The sequence below is a fragment of the Eptesicus fuscus genome, chromosome 8, assembly GCF_027574615.1.
Source record: "Eptesicus fuscus isolate TK198812 chromosome 8, DD_ASM_mEF_20220401, whole genome shotgun sequence".
Classification (NCBI taxonomy): domain Eukaryota; kingdom Metazoa; phylum Chordata; class Mammalia; order Chiroptera; family Vespertilionidae; genus Eptesicus; species Eptesicus fuscus.
The window spans coordinates 21,032,546-21,050,464 of record NC_072480.1 but is presented as its reverse complement, the minus strand read 5'-3'; the positions used below and the strand labels follow the sequence as shown (position 1 = coordinate 21,050,464).

Sequence of the window (17,919 nt, the reverse complement as noted above, 5' to 3'; positions counted from 1 at the left end):
TTGTATGGAATATAATCAATTGTTTAACTAAAGCATGGTTACTATCATGGGTCTCTAGGTAGTTCCTCCAGGATTTCAGACTCACTCCATAGAAATGGCAAAGAAATGCTTTTCTTCATTGTTTCTGCTGTCTGGAATGTCATTTAACATAAAATCTGAAAAAATATTAAATAATATTTTCAGTGAAGGAAAATATGCCTTGAGGCACTTTCAGTACATTTTTAGTATATGTGTGATTTTTGATGGAGAGCTGATATTGTGTCAGTTGAACCAGAGCCCAGCGTTCCTATGATTTACTTTTGCCAACTCTGCTTTTCTCCAGGGTTCCACCGTCACCTTGACGCGTGAACGTAACAGGAGAAATGGAGATTTTCGGATTTTTCTGTCTTCCATATTTCTCTCCTTAGTCTTTTCTTGTGCCTCTTTTCACTTTTGTTCCTTTTTATTTCCATGGCCTTTTTCTTGCTAAGCTCAGGCCCTCTGGTCACTGGTGTTGGTCTTTTTCATGTGTACTCAACTCCTCCCTTACCTACGTGGACATCCCTCGCTTCCCTGGCATTTCCTCATCTGGCCTCTCTTCTCACCTTTGTCTCTCCCATTGCTGGTTAGCTCTGTCTCCTTTCTAGTACATTTGTTTTATAATCCTTTATTGTTCTTATATCTTATATTCTTGACATTCACTATGCCCACCCAGGGAGCTCCCTTTGTTAAACTTCTTGAGGTTATCTCTGTAACATATTTTTTAGATTTCCCACAATACTTGAGGTATGCAAAGGTACACTCAGGAGGTGGGGCAGGTCAAAAGGAAGGGAGATGGGAGTAAAAAGATGGACCTGAGACTAGGAGGAGAGGCGGAGAACAACCAGATGGGAGTACAAACACGGACGCATTGTCAAGGTTTGGGATTTCTTTAGGAACTGCCACTCAATAGCAACAGTGCCCTAGACGCCCCACCCCTGGTTTGGAACCTGCTATGCTTCAGGAAGTAACTTAGCCTTGTAATGGGAAGAGAAAAATCACTACTTTTACCATCTTGTATCACTTATCTTTCATTCTCTTTCCTGGGTTCTGCTTCTTTTTTGTTTTCTTATTTCTTCCTTCCCTTTCCTTCTAATTTTACTTCCATTTCTACTTATAATCCCCTTTCCTCTTTACAACTAAGAGGTTTTATTGAGTTAAGATTGTACTTAAATTAACTTTATAGTATAATTAATATGTAAGAGTTCTTATATTTAATCTGAACATGAACACAGAATAACACAGAATTAGGGAAAGTGAATTTTTTATTTATTTATATTAAAATAAAACACTTTTTACTTTCAGTTTAAGATTATTCCAGAAGTTTGACAATTTCCGGATTCTTGTTTGTGGAGGAGATGGAAGTGTAGGTTGGGTTTTGTCAGAAATTGATAAGCTCAACTTGAATAAACAGGCAAGTACTAATTCTTTTCATTGCTAGCTAATATGAATGTATACTAACCGGCTGACCAGAGAAGTGTAGAACTGTCATAGACCCATCTCTCCCCTTGTCTGAGGTCTCCCTGTTGTGCTTTCTTCTAGTGTCAGCTTGGAGTGCTGCCTTTGGGTACCGGAAATGACCTGGCCCGGGTTCTCGGCTGGGGTGGTTCATACGATGATGACACTCAGCTTCCCCAGATACTAGAGAAGCTGGAACGAGCCAGTACCAAAATGCTGGACAGGTAAAAGTGAATTCTCTCCTAAATCTAGTTTGAAACTAGCATACTGAAATCTTTTTTTTTTTTTTGAGAACTTAAATTTTACTGACTGTAGGCCCCTTGAGGGCAGAGACTTCCTGGTCCTGTCCACGCTCCCACCCCTGAGGTCTAGAACAGAGCCCAGCAGAGAGTAGACAATCAATATATTTTTTGAGTGAGTGAATTGTAGCAAAAACTGAGAAAACTAGTCTAATGAACCCGTTATTTTAGAGATAGTTCATACTAACTACTTTTAATTGCTGTTCAGGTCAGAAGAAAGCTTTAAATGAAAATGGTTAATTTGGGGAGGGGGACTTTCGATGAGTATCATCTTGTGGTTTCATCAAAGCTGAAAAAGATCTATAAACTTGGGATTTGTTAGAATATCTTTTCTTAACGATATTTACGAAGAATGAATTAAACCAACAAAGAACTACATACTAAAAGAGAGCATCCTTTCCCAGACAGGGAAGTATTAAGAGGAGAGTTGCATCTGGAGGAACTATCACCCTTTCTGGTTCCCTTGGTCACATCTCCTCTCTGCTTTCTCTCGAAATGCTCCACGTGTAAAGAAGAAATCAGTGTGTGTACCCTGAGCCCTAGGGAGGAGGTTTTAGAAGTTAGGTATAGGGAACAACAGGACTCAGTGAGCAGTAACCTCTCCACCCCCATAAGAAGACAAATGTCGCCAAAACCGGTTTGGCTCAGTGGATAGAGCGTCGGTCTGTGGACTGGAAGGTCCCAGGTTCGATTCCGGTCAAGGGCATGTACATTGGTTGCGGGCACATCCCCCGGTGGGGGGTGTGCAGGAGGCAGCTGGTCGATGTCTCTCTCTCATCGATGTTTCTAGCTCTCTATCCATCTCCCTTCCTCTCTGTGAAAAATCAATAAAATATATTTTAAAAAAAAAAAAAAAAAAAAAAAAAAAAAAAGAAGACAAATGTCAAAATATGAAGGCAGGCGAGGGCGGGTAAGAGATCAACCAAAGGACTTGTATGCATGCATATAAGCATAACCCATGGACACAGCTAGTAGGGAGTGAGGGCATGTGCTGGGGGGTGGGAATGGCCGGGGAGAGGCCAATGGGGGGAAAAGGAGACATATGTAGTACTTTAAACAATAAAGAATTTAAATTTAAAAAAAAAGAATACAAATGTCAAAATATCGTTATAAAATTGAGTTTATAATGAATCAAAACAGCTTTGATAGGATTAGCCATCTGTGGAACTCTTCTGGAAAGTAACAAAATCATCAGAGAGCCACCCATCTAAAATGTAATTGCTCTCAAATGAGCTATAACCTAATTAATTGTAACCTTGCCTGTCATAAGGTAATGTTGAAATGGCTAATTCTTCTGCTGACAGAATATTTAAAAAGAGAGCTGGGCTGTAGAGCATTTATTTCTATTTATCCCAAACACTCCTTTTAGAAAAATTCTTTCATTAAATTTACAGTTGACATTCAGTTTTACATAAGTTAAAGTGTACGACATAGTGGCTAGACATTTATATAACTTACAAGGTGAGAGGGATACCCCCAGGAGTGTGGGTGCAGAAAGTGGAGTTAACCTCCAGTCTTTATAGGAGCCTGGAGGTGATTTCTCAGACAGCTACCCAATTCTACGATCACACAGGGTATTTTAAAGAGCTTATTGTCCTACTCCGTGTGCTTTTCCCTTGTTTTAAAAATTAACTTCTCCATGTGGTCAGCAGAGAAATAGTGTCCCCATGGTGAAATTCCTTGATACTGACCTGCAAAAACATAAGAAGAAATAAATAAATAAAAATAAAAGGGGATTAAAAAACCTTTTAGATTTTTGTTGTCACTGTTAATCCTCACCTGAGGATATTTTTCTATTGATTTTTTTTTTTTAGAGAATAGAAGGGAGGGAGGGGGTGAGAGAGAGAAAGAGACAGAGGCATGGATGTGAGAGAGACACATCAATTGGTTGCCTCCCACACACACCCTGACCAGCACAAACCTGCAACCCAGGTATGTGCCCTTGACTGGGAATCAAACCCATGACCCTTTGGTGCTCGGGCTGACACACTAACCACTGAGCAACACTGACCAGGGCCATATTAGATTTTTGAACCTAAAAAAGACCATTATTAGAAACATAAGAACATTTTGTTCCTGGCTTTCAAAAAAATATATTTTCTAATTGATTTAATTTTTTAAAGTTTATTGGGGTGACATTGGATGATAAGATCATATAGGTTTCAAGTGTACATTTCTGTGATACATGATCTGTATATTGCATTGTGAGCCCACCACCCAAAGTCAAATCATCTTCTGTCACCATATGGGTAAAGGGGCCAAATATATGGTGAAGAAGATGTTCCTGACTTTTCATTACTACCTTAAGAATACTGTTTATAAGGACCAGGTGAAAATATTGCTGTTTAATAATATTCCAAATTACCTAAACTTTTTCATATATAGTAATTGACTTAATCCTCAAAACAACATGTGGGATAGCTAATAAGCATTATTGTGACTTTCTTACAAAGATGAAAACAGGTTTGTGGAGACACTGAAAATAAGAATGACATATTTTTGTCTGCCTGGCACTTCTTTTTAATATATATATACACACACACATATATATATATATATATATATATATATATATATATATATATATATATATACATACATATACACATATATATATGTATATATATATATGTGTGTGTATATATATATATATATATATATATATATATATAATTGATTTTTTTTTAGAGAGAGAGGAAGTGAGAGGGATAGAGAGAGAAACATCAATGAGAGAGAAACATCTTCAATAAGCTGCCTCCTGCACACTCCCCACAGGGGGTCAAGCCCGCAACCAGGGCATGTGTCCTGACTGGGAATAGAACCCGTGGCCTCTTGATTCCTGGCTTGACGTTCAACCACTGAGCCACACAGACCAGGCTATCTACCTGGTACTTCTGGTTGCTTTACTAGATAGAGTGTCATCTCATTTAATCATCACTGCACACCTAAAGATAGCTATATTATAATCTCCATCTTACAAGTATGAAAGACTCAAGAGGTATTTATCTTATCAGTGTCACATAGCTAATAAGTGGTAGAATTGTCTAACCTAAAATCCAGACTCTAGTTCCCAGGTCTTTCCTCAGCAGTGCGCTCCGTCCTCTTTAATGCACATTTGCACCAGACGGGTCCTTACCTTCTGGCCTCTAACTCTGCTTAGCTAGTACCAACATGCGTGCTTTACTGATTTGTACTGCCACTTTCTCCTGTTTCTTCAGCCCCTGTTCCTTGATTTCCTACCAAGTAAGGAGGTGCAGTATGGAAGGTACAAGGAATTTTAGATATTTGGGTGAATGTCTTTCCAATTTCTTTAATTGTCCTTTGACCAGAGAAGTATTTCCAGCTCTAGGGAACTTGACTCTCACGTTTCCAATTGTGGTTCTCCCTATTTGGATATCTATAAGGTTTGATTGTTTTATGTGTTGCTTGTATTAATATCTTTTCTGCATTAGAATATATGCTTTAAGGAAGTCTTACTCACTATTGTATTTCTAGACCCTAGAATACTACTGTCTGTCACTTTGAAATGTTGACTATCTCTTGCACGGATGGATGGATGGAATGGCTTTTTGTGCTCAAATATATATTTCTTTATAGTATACTCATATCAAGTTGAATAGTACCTATAAGTAACTATTCAGTTTGTTCATCCTAACATATAACAAATGTCTTTTAAGGGATTATCTGGGAATTTGGATTTTTATGCAGACTTATTCTTATTTGTCTGAATGATGCACTAGGCTCTGTTTACTAGTAAATACTGATGCCAATCTTGGAATTTTCCTGTAGGTTCTGTCATTGGTTTCAGCTGTGAAATGCTTTTCTTAAAATTTATGTATTATGGTACTGCTTTTATTATGCTGTGTGTCTTTGTAAAATCTTTATTTCACATCCTGTTATTGACAACATACACAATCATTTTTCCCAAATTTTGAAATTATTATTTTAGATACATGACTGAAATTGATTGCTTTTCTTTAATACCAATGATTCAATGTTTGGTTTGATATTAGTATTTACAGCTAATTGAAATAAATTTGCTTCAATTATTTCTATTAATATTTTCAAGAAGGGATAATTAGTTGATTTTCATTTCATGTATGCATAAGCTGACTTAGCATGACTGGTTGTGACCTGGAGAATGATTTATTTTTTATAGGTAGTGTGCATTTATTTAATCTAGGATCATGTTTTAGAACTTTGGGTTGTGATCCATTAGTAAGTTGTATAATCTAGTTATTAAATTACAGTGAGCATTATTTTAAAAGTGAAACAGACAAGAACAGAAAAGTCAGAATGCATTGCATCTGGTAAAGAAGGGGGATTAATAGACATGCGCATTTCTTACTTTGGGTCATGGCCTTAAAATGTTTGGAAGTCATGAATACACAGAGAATTGATAGGATATGGAAATCATAACTTATGAATTCAGCATTTTGTGAAATTACCAAAATTTCATCTCTTTTTCCATATTTGGTTGTTTTATTTTATTTTTCAAGAGCAGTTTATATTCAATCACATTTGGTTGTTTTAAAATAGAATAAACCATAGTTCATATATGTGCATGTTTTTGTATATGAAGTGAGACATAGCCAGTTTATTAAATTTTAAAGGAATTTTAGACCAAAGATTTTTCTCCCATCAGGTGGAGTATAATGACCTATGAACTCAAATTGCCACCAAAGGCTTCTCTACTTCCAGGACCTCCAGAAGCACCTGAAGAATTTTATGTAAGACTTTAACCCTTTACCTATTTATTATATGAAAATGGGGGTGAATATCTTGAACCAATAAGAAAGCTTATAAGATACAGTAGCATGTTTACTTAATTTTATGTTTAATTGTTTGGGGTCTGGTCTCATTGTCTTCTTATAGTCCTCTCCCAAGAGGATGGAGTCCTTATGGTCTAGGTTAGAGACCTTCCACGAACACCCACACCGGGAGTGTGAATTTAGCCATATCACTCACCTTCATGGGCCTCTGTGACTTCATCTGTAGAGTGAGACTACCATGTTGTGAAGATTAAATGAGATAATGAGTGTGTGAAAACACCCCTAATAGTTCTCCCCAAGCATTCCACCTGCCTGCTTCCTCTGACCTGCAGGGTTCCAGGGAAGGCGAGATGATGCCAGGTTCCTATTGGCTTTTACTCATCTTCTGCTTCAGCCATGAACACCTGTGTGATCAATAGGGTTAGCCCAGCTCCTCTAAACAATTTCCAAACACACCAATACTCATGGCTCCAGTACTATATACCTTTGTTGAGGGTGCATCAGAACAGGCCTACAGGTTAAGCCTGTTGATCAAGATAAAACAAAGGAAGAAAAACAGTGCGCTTTATTCCATCCCTGCTATGGACCATTAATAATACAGTTTTTAGACATTCTTAAATATTCAGCATTCTGATTAAAACTCAAAGCCCTGGAGACTTAAAACAATACCAAATTTTTAAAGGATTATTCTCTGACTCACTAAGACCATTTGATCTATGATAGCTTATTTTCCCCTCGAGGAAAATTCATCTGTTTATTTTACAGTTGAAATCTTTGTTTTGTCATTAAGAAAATTATGATCTTGTTAAAACTAAGGAAAGGAATGAAAACTAGAAACATGGAGCTCTTCCTTAAGGAAGCTAATTGAATTTTAAGAAACTTTATAAGCAAAAACTGCTTATAAAAATTTTGAAAATTTAGAGGGAGGAACCAAGATGGCAGTGTAGGTAAATGCTGGTACTTGCATCCTCCCACAACCACCTCAGAATTACAACTAAAATATAGAACCGCCTGAAATCTAGCTGAATGGAAGTCCTACAACTAGAGATTCAAAAAGAAGCCACATTGAGACTGGTAGGAGGTACAGAGGCACGGAATGGGCTAGTCTGACACCCATGTATGGTATGTTTTTAATTGGGAAGAATATCCCATGCGGAGCAAGGAGTACCAGCCCCACACCAGGACCCTAAGGCTGCTAGGGTCCCAGGCAGTTCCTCTTAAAGGTCCTGCCCATGGACTTATTCTGATTCACTCCCTCTGAGCTGTAGCATTGAGGCAGCAGGTTTACAGGATCCAGGGACATATGGAGAGGAACTAAATTGCCTTGCAACAGTGCAAGAACTCAGGAGCAGCTTTCTCCCAGACAAAAGTGCTGGGACCTCCCCCTCACAGAGCTGACTGGCAGGAGCCATATCTGAGTCTCCATCAACCCAGACCACATTGTCTGCCCCACCCTGAAGATTCCCTGAGACCATGCCTCACCCAATTTGCAGCCCCATCCAAACTCTTTGCAGTTTAGTTTTTATATGAATGGCCTGTCCTGGCTCAGGCTTCAGACTTTACTAAAATCTCTCAAACAAACAGAAGCTGGACTCAGTGTTCCCATACCTCGATAAGTGGCCCCAGGCCTGACACTAGCAGCAGCTTGCCAAGATGAACAGCTTGGCCTCTCCTGGGCACTTCTAAGCCCAACAAAAATAGCAGCCATCTGCAGATTGCTCTGTAGCTCGTGCTGGGTGGCCCCAGCCAGGGCACAGGCAGTAGCTGACTTTGCACCTACTAGGAGACCCCAGAACCAATGCAACTGGTGTACAGCTTCAGACCACACCAGATTACAGCTCTACCACATCCATGAGTGACACACTCAAGGGGCGGACTCAATTCACCTGAGCCTCACATTCCTTGGCTGTGAAACAGGACACCTATTGGGATAAATAAATACAAAATGCTTAATCACAGTGCCTGCTACACAATAAGAATGTTAACTATTATTATCACCTTACCTTTGTGACTGCTAAATGACTACATAATAGGTTAGCAAGTGATATCAATCATTTTATCCTCGGACATAGAGGTTTTATTTCATTTTCTCTGGAGGAGATTGTATTCTTTGCCTTTGTTTATATTTAATGGACAAAAACTTGAATTTTTTTATTGTAAATTCAAATGGAATTAATGATAGTTTATAATACTTTTTTTTTCTATCTTCTTAAGCTTTATGACAATCTATCCTGTAGGGAAATGAAATAAAAGTAATCTTTTTGAAAAAATATTTTCTTTCTTTCCTTTTGGATAGATGTATTTTCATTTTTCTGATCTTAACTGTAAATATGCAGTTTTTTTAATGTTTAGACCCGGAAAGCAATAAAGTGGATTTGTGAGTCAATATAATAGTGTGTGAAACTTTTCCCCAACTTTCTTTCATGTAAATTTTTTTCCATACGTAGTCTGCCTTTGAAAAAAGATAGAAATTTAAAAGAGTGACATCATACTAATTAGCCACTGGTGGAATTGAATGTTAATCGTGAATGAGGTCCCTTTGGGAAGAGGTTACTCAGGAAGGCTTTATGGGGGGAGTGGGTCATTGAATTTTCATTTGAGCCTGAATGAACTGAGGCTGATCAGTGGGTAGCAATGAAAGGACATTCGAGTCAGGCCAGAGAGCAGAGAGGCCGGGCTGAAGAGAACAGATGGCTTACAAGAGAAATTTTTGAGCCATGTGACATGGAATATATTTGAGGCAAAAACTTGATGGAAGACTCTTAATATGAAACTGTAAATATTGTGCACATTTTCATATATTAGGAAGATGTGTTCTTTCAACAGAATATTAAAGTTTGAGTCAAATAGAAAAGAGGACATAGGACTCTATTGGCATTTGGTTATTTCAAGATTTGAGAGAAATATTTATTTACATGCTTGTATGACAGTGTATTCAGCATTTAAAAAAAAAAAGCTTTATTGAGTTATACATACAAAAAAATACATATCATAAATGCAGACCATGGCTAGTTTCCACAAACTAAATGAACCCACATAATTAACACCCAGATCACAAGGCAGCATTAACAGCACCACATGAGTCCCCTCATGCCCCCTTTTATTCACCACTCCCACCTCCCACCCCAATAACCACTATCCTGACTTCTAACGGCATAGATTAGTTTTGTCTGTTTTTGTACTTTATAAAGTAGAATCATTTGTATCTACTCCTTTGTTTCTGAATTCTTTCACTCAACATTTTGTCTGTGAGAGTCACCTATATTATGGCTTAGTTTATAAATCATTCATCCTCATTGCCCTATAGTTTTTCATTGCACGAATATACTACAATTTGTTACCCATTCTACCAGTGAGTGAATATTGCTGTGAGCATCCTAGTATATGTCTTTTGCTGAACGCACATCTGCATTTCTTTTGGGCATGTATGTTGAAGTTTGCTGCGTCCTACCATATTATGCATATGTTCAACTTCAATCGATACTACCCAACAGTTCAGTAGAGTGTGTGGATCAATTTGCTCTCCTACCAGTAGTGTATGAGTGTTCTATTGCTCTTGCCAATGCTTGACATTTATTTTCTGGTTGTTGTTTTCATTTTATCTATTCTAACAGATATATGGTGGTATCACCTTGTGGATTTACTTTACATTTGCCTGATGGCTGATAAGGTTGAACCCCTTTTCATCTGTTTATGGACCATTTGGATATTTTCTTCTTAAAATTTTTATCTGGCATTTTTGTACTCAATTATATGAATTATTTGTATTTTCACCCTTAAAAAATGTTTTAAAGATTTTTTATGGATTTTTCTATGAATATAAATTAAAGAATTCCAGAAACTAACACCTTTTCACAGAAAGGAAATATTTATCTATTTTGTGGAATGACTATTTATTATATATTCATTGTAGCCATTGCCCTGTGTCACATGTGCCACGAATGGTTCCATTTTTAAAGCAGTAATAACCAAGTAATATAATTGCCAGCAACAATAACACAATATAGTTTTTTCTATTTTTTTCAGATGACAATTTATGAAGATTCAGTTGCAGATCATCTTACAAAAATCCTTAATTCTGATGAACATGCAGTAGTCATATCATCTGCTAAGTGAGTTACAGAGTGAAGTCATGAAATAGTTATATGGTGAAAATGAAAGGAAAGCTGGTTCTTCCCACTGACATTATTTCTTTGTGACTTGTTTTCCAAAAGATATCTTTGTAGTAGCTTATAGAATTAGATAAGCCAAATTTCCATTTAAAAAATCATTTAACATTTATGGTGAAGAATTTTTAAAGGGCATTTTTTAAGGCTTAATTTGAAAGATTTATTTTGTCAAAAAGGTACAGTAAGTGTTTAGAGTTTAATTATGCTAAGTTCCTATTTAAAGAAGTATTTATGATTATTATAATATAGAAAACACATTTCATTATAATTTATGACTATTAGTCATTTATGAGAAAAATTAAGTAATATTGTCATAGATGACAGGATTTTATATTTAATGCAGTTTTAAGTCATTTCTGTATTTTATTTTGTTTAGGTATAAAGAAATTGCCTTCAATTAAAAAAAATAGAAGATGCTTTAGTGCAAGATTTGCACAAAACTAGTTTGAAATAAAAGTTAACATACTTGTCTCTAATATCTGTAATGATTATTTGAGCATTAAAAATTTTATTCCTTATTTCCAAATAAATTTGAATCAAGTATTTGTGGAATCTTTTAAATATTTTTGCAAAACAGCTTGAAAACCACTGGAGTAAGTCACAGTGTTGCACTAAGTACTGTAGGAGTAAAGCCGAGGCCCTAGTTGAGACTCAGCCATTTGCCAGCTTTGTGACCTATGTCTGCTTATCAGGTTCAAGAATGGAAAGAATGCCTATCCTCCCTCCCTCATGGAGCTGTTAGGAGAACTAAGTTGAGCAATAAAGTAAATAGAGTTTATAACCTAGAGTGCTGTGTTAAATTATTAAATCATCACCTCATGTTTTCCCCAATTTCATTTGGATTCTTTTTACCTTGACCTAGCTCCTTGTCTAGGCTGTGCTCTCAGCATTAGTGTTAGCTTTCCGACTAGTTCAATTGCCTTTAAGCAGATTCTGTTCCAACCCTGGTCCCCTCTCATCACTCACCTATACTTCTAGGCTTACCTGGCTACCCTGTCTTTACAACCCCAGATTAAAATTTTAAAGAGATTCAGGACAGAAAAGAGAAGACAAAATGTAATAACATTATACCCATAATACAGCACTTTTTTATTTACTTTTTGTTATGGACATTTTCAAACCTACATAAAAGTAGAAAGACTGGTGTAATGATTTCCCACTGTACTTGTCACTCTGCTTCAGTATTTATCAACGTTTTGTCATATACTCCTCATTTTTCATTGACTTTTAGAGAGAGAGGGAGAGAGAAATAAATATCAATGAGAGAGAGACACATCGATTGGTTGCCTCCCGCACCCTCCCTGACCAGAGCCAGGGACAGAACCTGCAACCCAGGTACATGCCCTTGATTGGGAACCAAGACCCTTTGGTACGTTGGCTGATGATCTAACCATTACGAATACCTGTCAGAGCCCCACTTTCTTTTTGCTACAGTCTCTCTAAGAAAATCCCAGAAATTATTGTATTCCACTTGCAGAATATGTATTTAATAATCTTTTTAAAAAATAATTCTGTTACTCAGTCCATTTTACCCAGTTATCTCAAAAGGTTTTGTTTGTTTGTTTGTTTTAAAACATTTGATTTGTTCAAGTCAAAATCTTAAACATGGTTCAGGTATTGCGTTTGGGTGATACATCTCTTTAAGATTTGTAAAATCTGTAACAGTGTCCTAATGCTTAATCTCTAGCATAACACATAATCGCTTTTCTCTTCAGGAACAATGTGTTATCAAGATACCACTAGGATGACTAGTATAGTGACAGTGACAACATAAGTGACAAATATGGTGAAATATTTATTCTTGTTCAATCAAGTCTGCAAGTCCTGTTATGAAATTATATAATGCTTAGGAGATAATGCTTTTTTAAATGGGATTGGAAAATACTCTTATCAAGATATAATTTGAATATTTGACAAAGGTTTGTTATACCTTAAAATTGCTTTTATTTAAAGTATGTAGAGCAAGGTTTATTAATGTATCCATTTCTCACTTAGAATGTCTTGAACTTATCTAGGACATGTAAAACAGTAGATAGAATTATGGGTTTAATACAAATGACTCCAGTATTTTGAAGTTTGCTTAGTTGTGCTTATTTTTAATATATTTATAAATGGGGGAAAATCAGCCTACTGAGTTTACGGAATTGCACAATTTCTTTTCTTCAAAGGATACTATGTGAAACTGTAAAGGACTTCGTTGCCAAAGTAGAGAAGGCATATGACAAAACGTTGGAAAATGCTGTTGTAGCTGATGCCGTGGCCAGCAAAGTAAGGACACAATCAGGGCATGAGAGGTTTTTACTGACAGTGTTAACATTGAACTTGTTTTACAGCTAAATTGGTTAAGTGGTTTTCTTGCCAAAACATAAATCACGAGAAAAGTTCCTTTTGAATCAGATATAACTGTTTAAAACATTCTATTTTATGGTTACCCCTTAAGATGTAGGAAAACTGCCATCCGACAAACTGAATTTTATAACGCACCTCCCTGTGCCGCTGACCGGCTTGGCGAAGGAGGGAAGCACAGTAGTCAGGTCACTGGGCGCATGCTAGGAGGCCGAGGTTCCGTGGAGAGAGGAATGGCTTGCCATTTCCAGGCAGACCCTGGCCAGTCGGGTGCCTCCCAGCGCAGTTCCTCAGATTCCCTAGACTTTACAGACCTCTATACCTTCCAGGTATAGATAAAGTTTCTTGCCTTTATCTTTATAGATTTCTTCCCCCCTTTGAAAGCTTTCTGAGGCTAAACTAAGAGTCGTTTACTGAACCTTAAAAGCCTCTGTCTGCTCTCATGCATTCATGACGGCATTTTTAAAAAAGGCTTGGTGCTCTTGGCCTTGCAAAGAAGTGATCTCCCCCAGATTCATGTTGTAGGTGGGGGTTTATTTGAGAGGAAGGAAAAGAAAATAGAAATAAACATACAGTTGAAGTTTCCAATCTCTTTCTCTTGTGTTTCTACCCTGTGGAGAGCTTCAGAAAAAGAAACCCTCCTGACTGACACTTTCTTTTAACTCTTTCTGCTGTAACTTTGTCTTGCCTGTTATCGAGGACAAATGAATGGAGAAGGAAATCACTGGAAATTCAGTCCTCAATTCCCCTTAGTAATTCAAGCAAAGTAGAAAGAAACAGGGGCCAGTGCCGGTGCATTTTTCTTTTTGCTCTTTCTTTGAGCCAGTAATTCCGCAGGCACCGTTCACTCCTTTGCAAACCAAAGCTTTGAAGGTGAGCTTATCAAGACTCAGCAGAAGTTAAAGTGTTAGTATGATAGTTTGTGTACTGTATGGCAAATTTTGTATAATGTTTAAATTTTTGTGTAATGTGTTATCTTATGGTAAAGTGGGGTTTTTTTGTTGTTGTTTTTTTGAGGGAAAATAGCTATACAAAGATTGTAAAGATTTTCACCCATGAAGTGGAGTCTAAATCATTCTGAAAGTATAAATAAATAAATTTAAATAAGAAGTATGCTGTTTTTTAAAATTATAAATTATTTAATCCAGTGGCTGTCTAAAGTATAATGTATAATAGCAACTAATGGTAAACATCAATATCCCGCATGTTTCCTTTAAAATCGGAAACCATTCATTTAAATTATCATTTTTCATCTCTTGTAAATGGAGATTCATTACGACATTCTTTTCCTTCTTTTCTTAGTGCTCAGTCCTCAATGAGAAGCTTGAACAACTGCTCCAGGCTTTGCGTACCGATTCCCAGGCTGCGCCCGTTCTCCCAGGCATCAGCCCTGTCCTTGTAGAAGAAGATACAGTGGAATCTTCGAGTGAAGAGTCCTTGTGTGAAAGCAAGGAACAACTCTTGGATGACACTACAAAACCTTCCTCCCAGAAAGCAGTGAAACCAAAGGAAATAATGTTGCGGGCAAATAGTTTAAAGAAAGCAGTGAGGCAAGTCATTGAAGAAGCCGGAAAAGGTACACATATTAACAAAATGGGCTTTTGAAGACGTTAGCAACATTCTCCTTGCAAAGCACAATGAGATGTTCATATTGGTCAGACTGGACACACACACAAAAAATATTTTTGGTGGTTTGTTTTGTTTTGTTTTTTTAACCCTTTGCACTCGCTTGCTTTTTTCTCTATTCCTTTATTCTACTCGGGATTTAATTTTTTAAATAACCCCAGATTTTACAAAGCGCGGCAGTAGAATAAAAAACTGGAGTTTCTTTTCATACAAACTTATTTATTTGGGTTTTTTTATATTTCAAATTATTGATACATTCAAAGAGTAATTTTAATCTCGGTGCTAACCGTGTCGAGTCACACTCGACATCCGAGTGCAAAAGGTTAAGACAAGGTAAAAGATAAAATCATTAAAGTGGAATTTATACTAGTAAATAGTTCTAATTATTGTTTCAGTAGTAGGGATCAACATAGTAATGCTACTTAATAAAACCTCAGAAACAAAGTATACTGGAATCATAGAAATAAAATTAAAAATTACTTTAAATAATATTCTAAGATTTAAAATATTTTTTACTTAATTGGAATCTTTGAATTCTAAACAAAAGTCAAACCTGTATACTACTTTAAAAATATTTTCCTAACTGTTTAGGTTGCTTTTTTAAGAGTTTATAAAAGTTCTGCCTGTACTTTAATTCTTATCTATATATATAAAAAGCTAATATGCAAAGTGTCCCTGCGGGAGTTTGACCAGGAGACTGGGAGTTCTATTGCTCGCTTTGATGTGCGCTGACCACCAGGGGGCAGCATGGAACGAAGGAAGGCTCTGGCCAGCAGCCGAGGAAGGGAGGCCCTGGCTGGCAGCCGGAAGGCCCTGATCAGCCCTGATAGGCCCTGATCGCCAGCCAGGCCTAGGGACCCTGCCCATGCAGAATTTCGTGCACCAGGCCTCTAGTGTTAATATAATATGTATAATCTTAGAACTTCCATAGTAGACTAACAGGTTGTAACTTGTAATTGGGCTTGTATTTCATTCTCTAAATTTCTTATATTTTATTTTTTTCTTCTAATAAAAATGTAATTTTGACAATTTAATTTCATAATCTCTAGCATTTATAGACATTACCCCCAAGTTTATTGTCAATTAGTGTTTATTTGTGACTATGGAATTTCTTTTGGTTTATGTTTCAATTTTCCTTCCCTAAGCATATATTGATTTTATTTTTTCTTGTTTCAACATGTTTATCTTATTACTTAAAGTTATAGATGACCAGACAGTTCACCCCTGTGAGCCAGTTAATCAATCATTCGATTATGATAGTACAGAAACAGATGAATCTAAAGAAGAATCTAAAGATGATGATGCAAAAGAGTCATTAACTGGTAAGGAAACTAAGAAAATTATTTTGCAATTAAATAAAATGTAGTTTTCAAAAGGATTATCAGTTTGAAATAAACTATTTGTATTTTGTTTTCAACAAGGCTTTTCAAAATTTAAAGCTTAGCCATTCATGAATACTAAAATAATAAAGGTAACATTATTTAGACTAAGTTCTCTCACTTTTTATCATATAATGTAGAGATTATTATAGTAAACTAGAGATTGTAGGACCAAACATGCTTAAATATCTTAATTTTCCTGAAAAAAGAGAGAATCAAAAAACCTAAATCACCAGATTTCAACCTATTTGAACCCACATTCCTTTGAGAATTATATGAAAATTACAGGCCCCATATTCATAAAATTTGGCATTTAAATAATTCATCAATTCCTTGAGTTTCATTGATCAGCAAATAGATGGTTGATAATTGTTACTAAATTAAGCTTAATCAATAATAAGATATCTAGTTACAACCCTTTCACTACTGAAATTAATTTAGCCAATAAATTAATATGTAGTTGCTTAAAGAATATTTATGATTCCTCTACTTTTTAAGTTTGGATTGAGGATGGATTTATACTTATATTGTATAAGGGAAAAAATAATATACTAGACTAAAACAAAGAAATTAAAATGTTGAGAAGATAGTATGAAAATATTTCCATAGTACTAATGTAAAGTCAACACTTATTTTAGAGCTGTTTACAATCATTACATTTTTACTTTCATTACATATGAACTTGAGCAGATTACTATTCTGTGGCTTTCTCATCTGTAAATGGGGATAATAATGTACCTGCTTCATAACAAACCTACTTGTTGCAAAGGTTTAAATAAGTTAATACACAAAGTGTCTGGAATAGTGACTCATATATAGTGCTGTTTATATGAGTGTTTGTTGTCATTGTCATTATTATTATTGCTACTACTGCCACTGCTACTAATTACATCCACTTTGAAAGGCTATTCCTTAATTGTATTTGAAACTCTATAAGAGGCTTCAAAATGAGACCTTATAGACCTTACATCTCTGGCATATTCTACAACCTTAGCCTTTTCAGACTTCCTGTATGTGTATTCCAGCACACATGAACTTCACACTTCCATTGTAATTGGCAAAGGAAACTAAGAAATATAGATATGGAGCTATAGATATTGATACTGAAGTAGACAGATTGTATGCATCTTTAACGAAGCAGTATTTTATCTTATTTGTTGGCAAGTAATCCAATTTAGTCAGAATCAGCAATAAAACTGTTTCTGCATTAAATAATCATTATTTTTTGAAGCACACTCATTGCATTATCATTATTTTGTGTAATGAATCATATGTCTGAGATGTGCAAAATACAGTATATTAATATGATTAATGAGACATTTAAGAACCATGAAACATTAATTTATTTGCCTGCAATGGAACATCAGTCTTAGCCACCAGGATGCTCTCTGCTTTTTATCAGAGATGAATATCAAAAGGTTGTTTTTATTAGAAATTAGCCCCAGAGCTGCCATCTGTCTAAAAAAAAAAGAGTGTCTGTTCTGTTACTTTTCTTTAGTGCAACTGGACTGTTTTTGAACAGAGAAGAGAGTGTAAGATTAATATAATTAGTTTGTAATTAGTCTTAGGAAGTCTAAAGGTAATTAAGTTTTAGAGTATTTTTAAATTGAGTTAGAGGATTACTGTTTTTTTAAACACCTGCCAATAGCTCCTAAATTAGTTAAAGATATATGTGCTCTCCATTAAAGTTCTCCAGTTTAGGTTTAATTAAATTTCTATTTTTGTTGTTAATTTTGAGAGTAATTCTCTTTTGGAACAATTTTAAAAATGTATTAAGGTTTTACAAAACATGATGGGACTGTTTGGGGCAAATTTTTCTTTTAAATAAATAACTAATTGAGAAGTACAGGAA

General features: G+C 35.9%; 1 protein-coding gene across 2 annotated transcripts in view; it reads left to right on the top strand.

The window, feature by feature from the left end:
• The window catches only part of DGKH (diacylglycerol kinase eta), a 193,032-nt gene that overhangs the window by 141,821 nt on the left and 33,292 nt on the right, over positions 1 to 17,919 (top strand). For both annotated transcript variants that reach the window (XM_054719825.1, XM_028151559.2), the window contains 7 exons: positions 1,324 to 1,432; positions 1,561 to 1,700; positions 6,421 to 6,505; positions 10,574 to 10,659; positions 12,885 to 12,984; positions 14,365 to 14,638; positions 15,888 to 16,010. In XM_054719825.1, the coding sequence (XP_054575800.1) occupies positions 1,324 to 1,432; positions 1,561 to 1,700; positions 6,421 to 6,505; positions 10,574 to 10,659; positions 12,885 to 12,984; positions 14,365 to 14,638; positions 15,888 to 16,010 (917 nt within the window). The remainder of the gene's footprint in view (positions 1 to 1,323; positions 1,433 to 1,560; positions 1,701 to 6,420; positions 6,506 to 10,573; positions 10,660 to 12,884; positions 12,985 to 14,364; positions 14,639 to 15,887; positions 16,011 to 17,919) is intronic.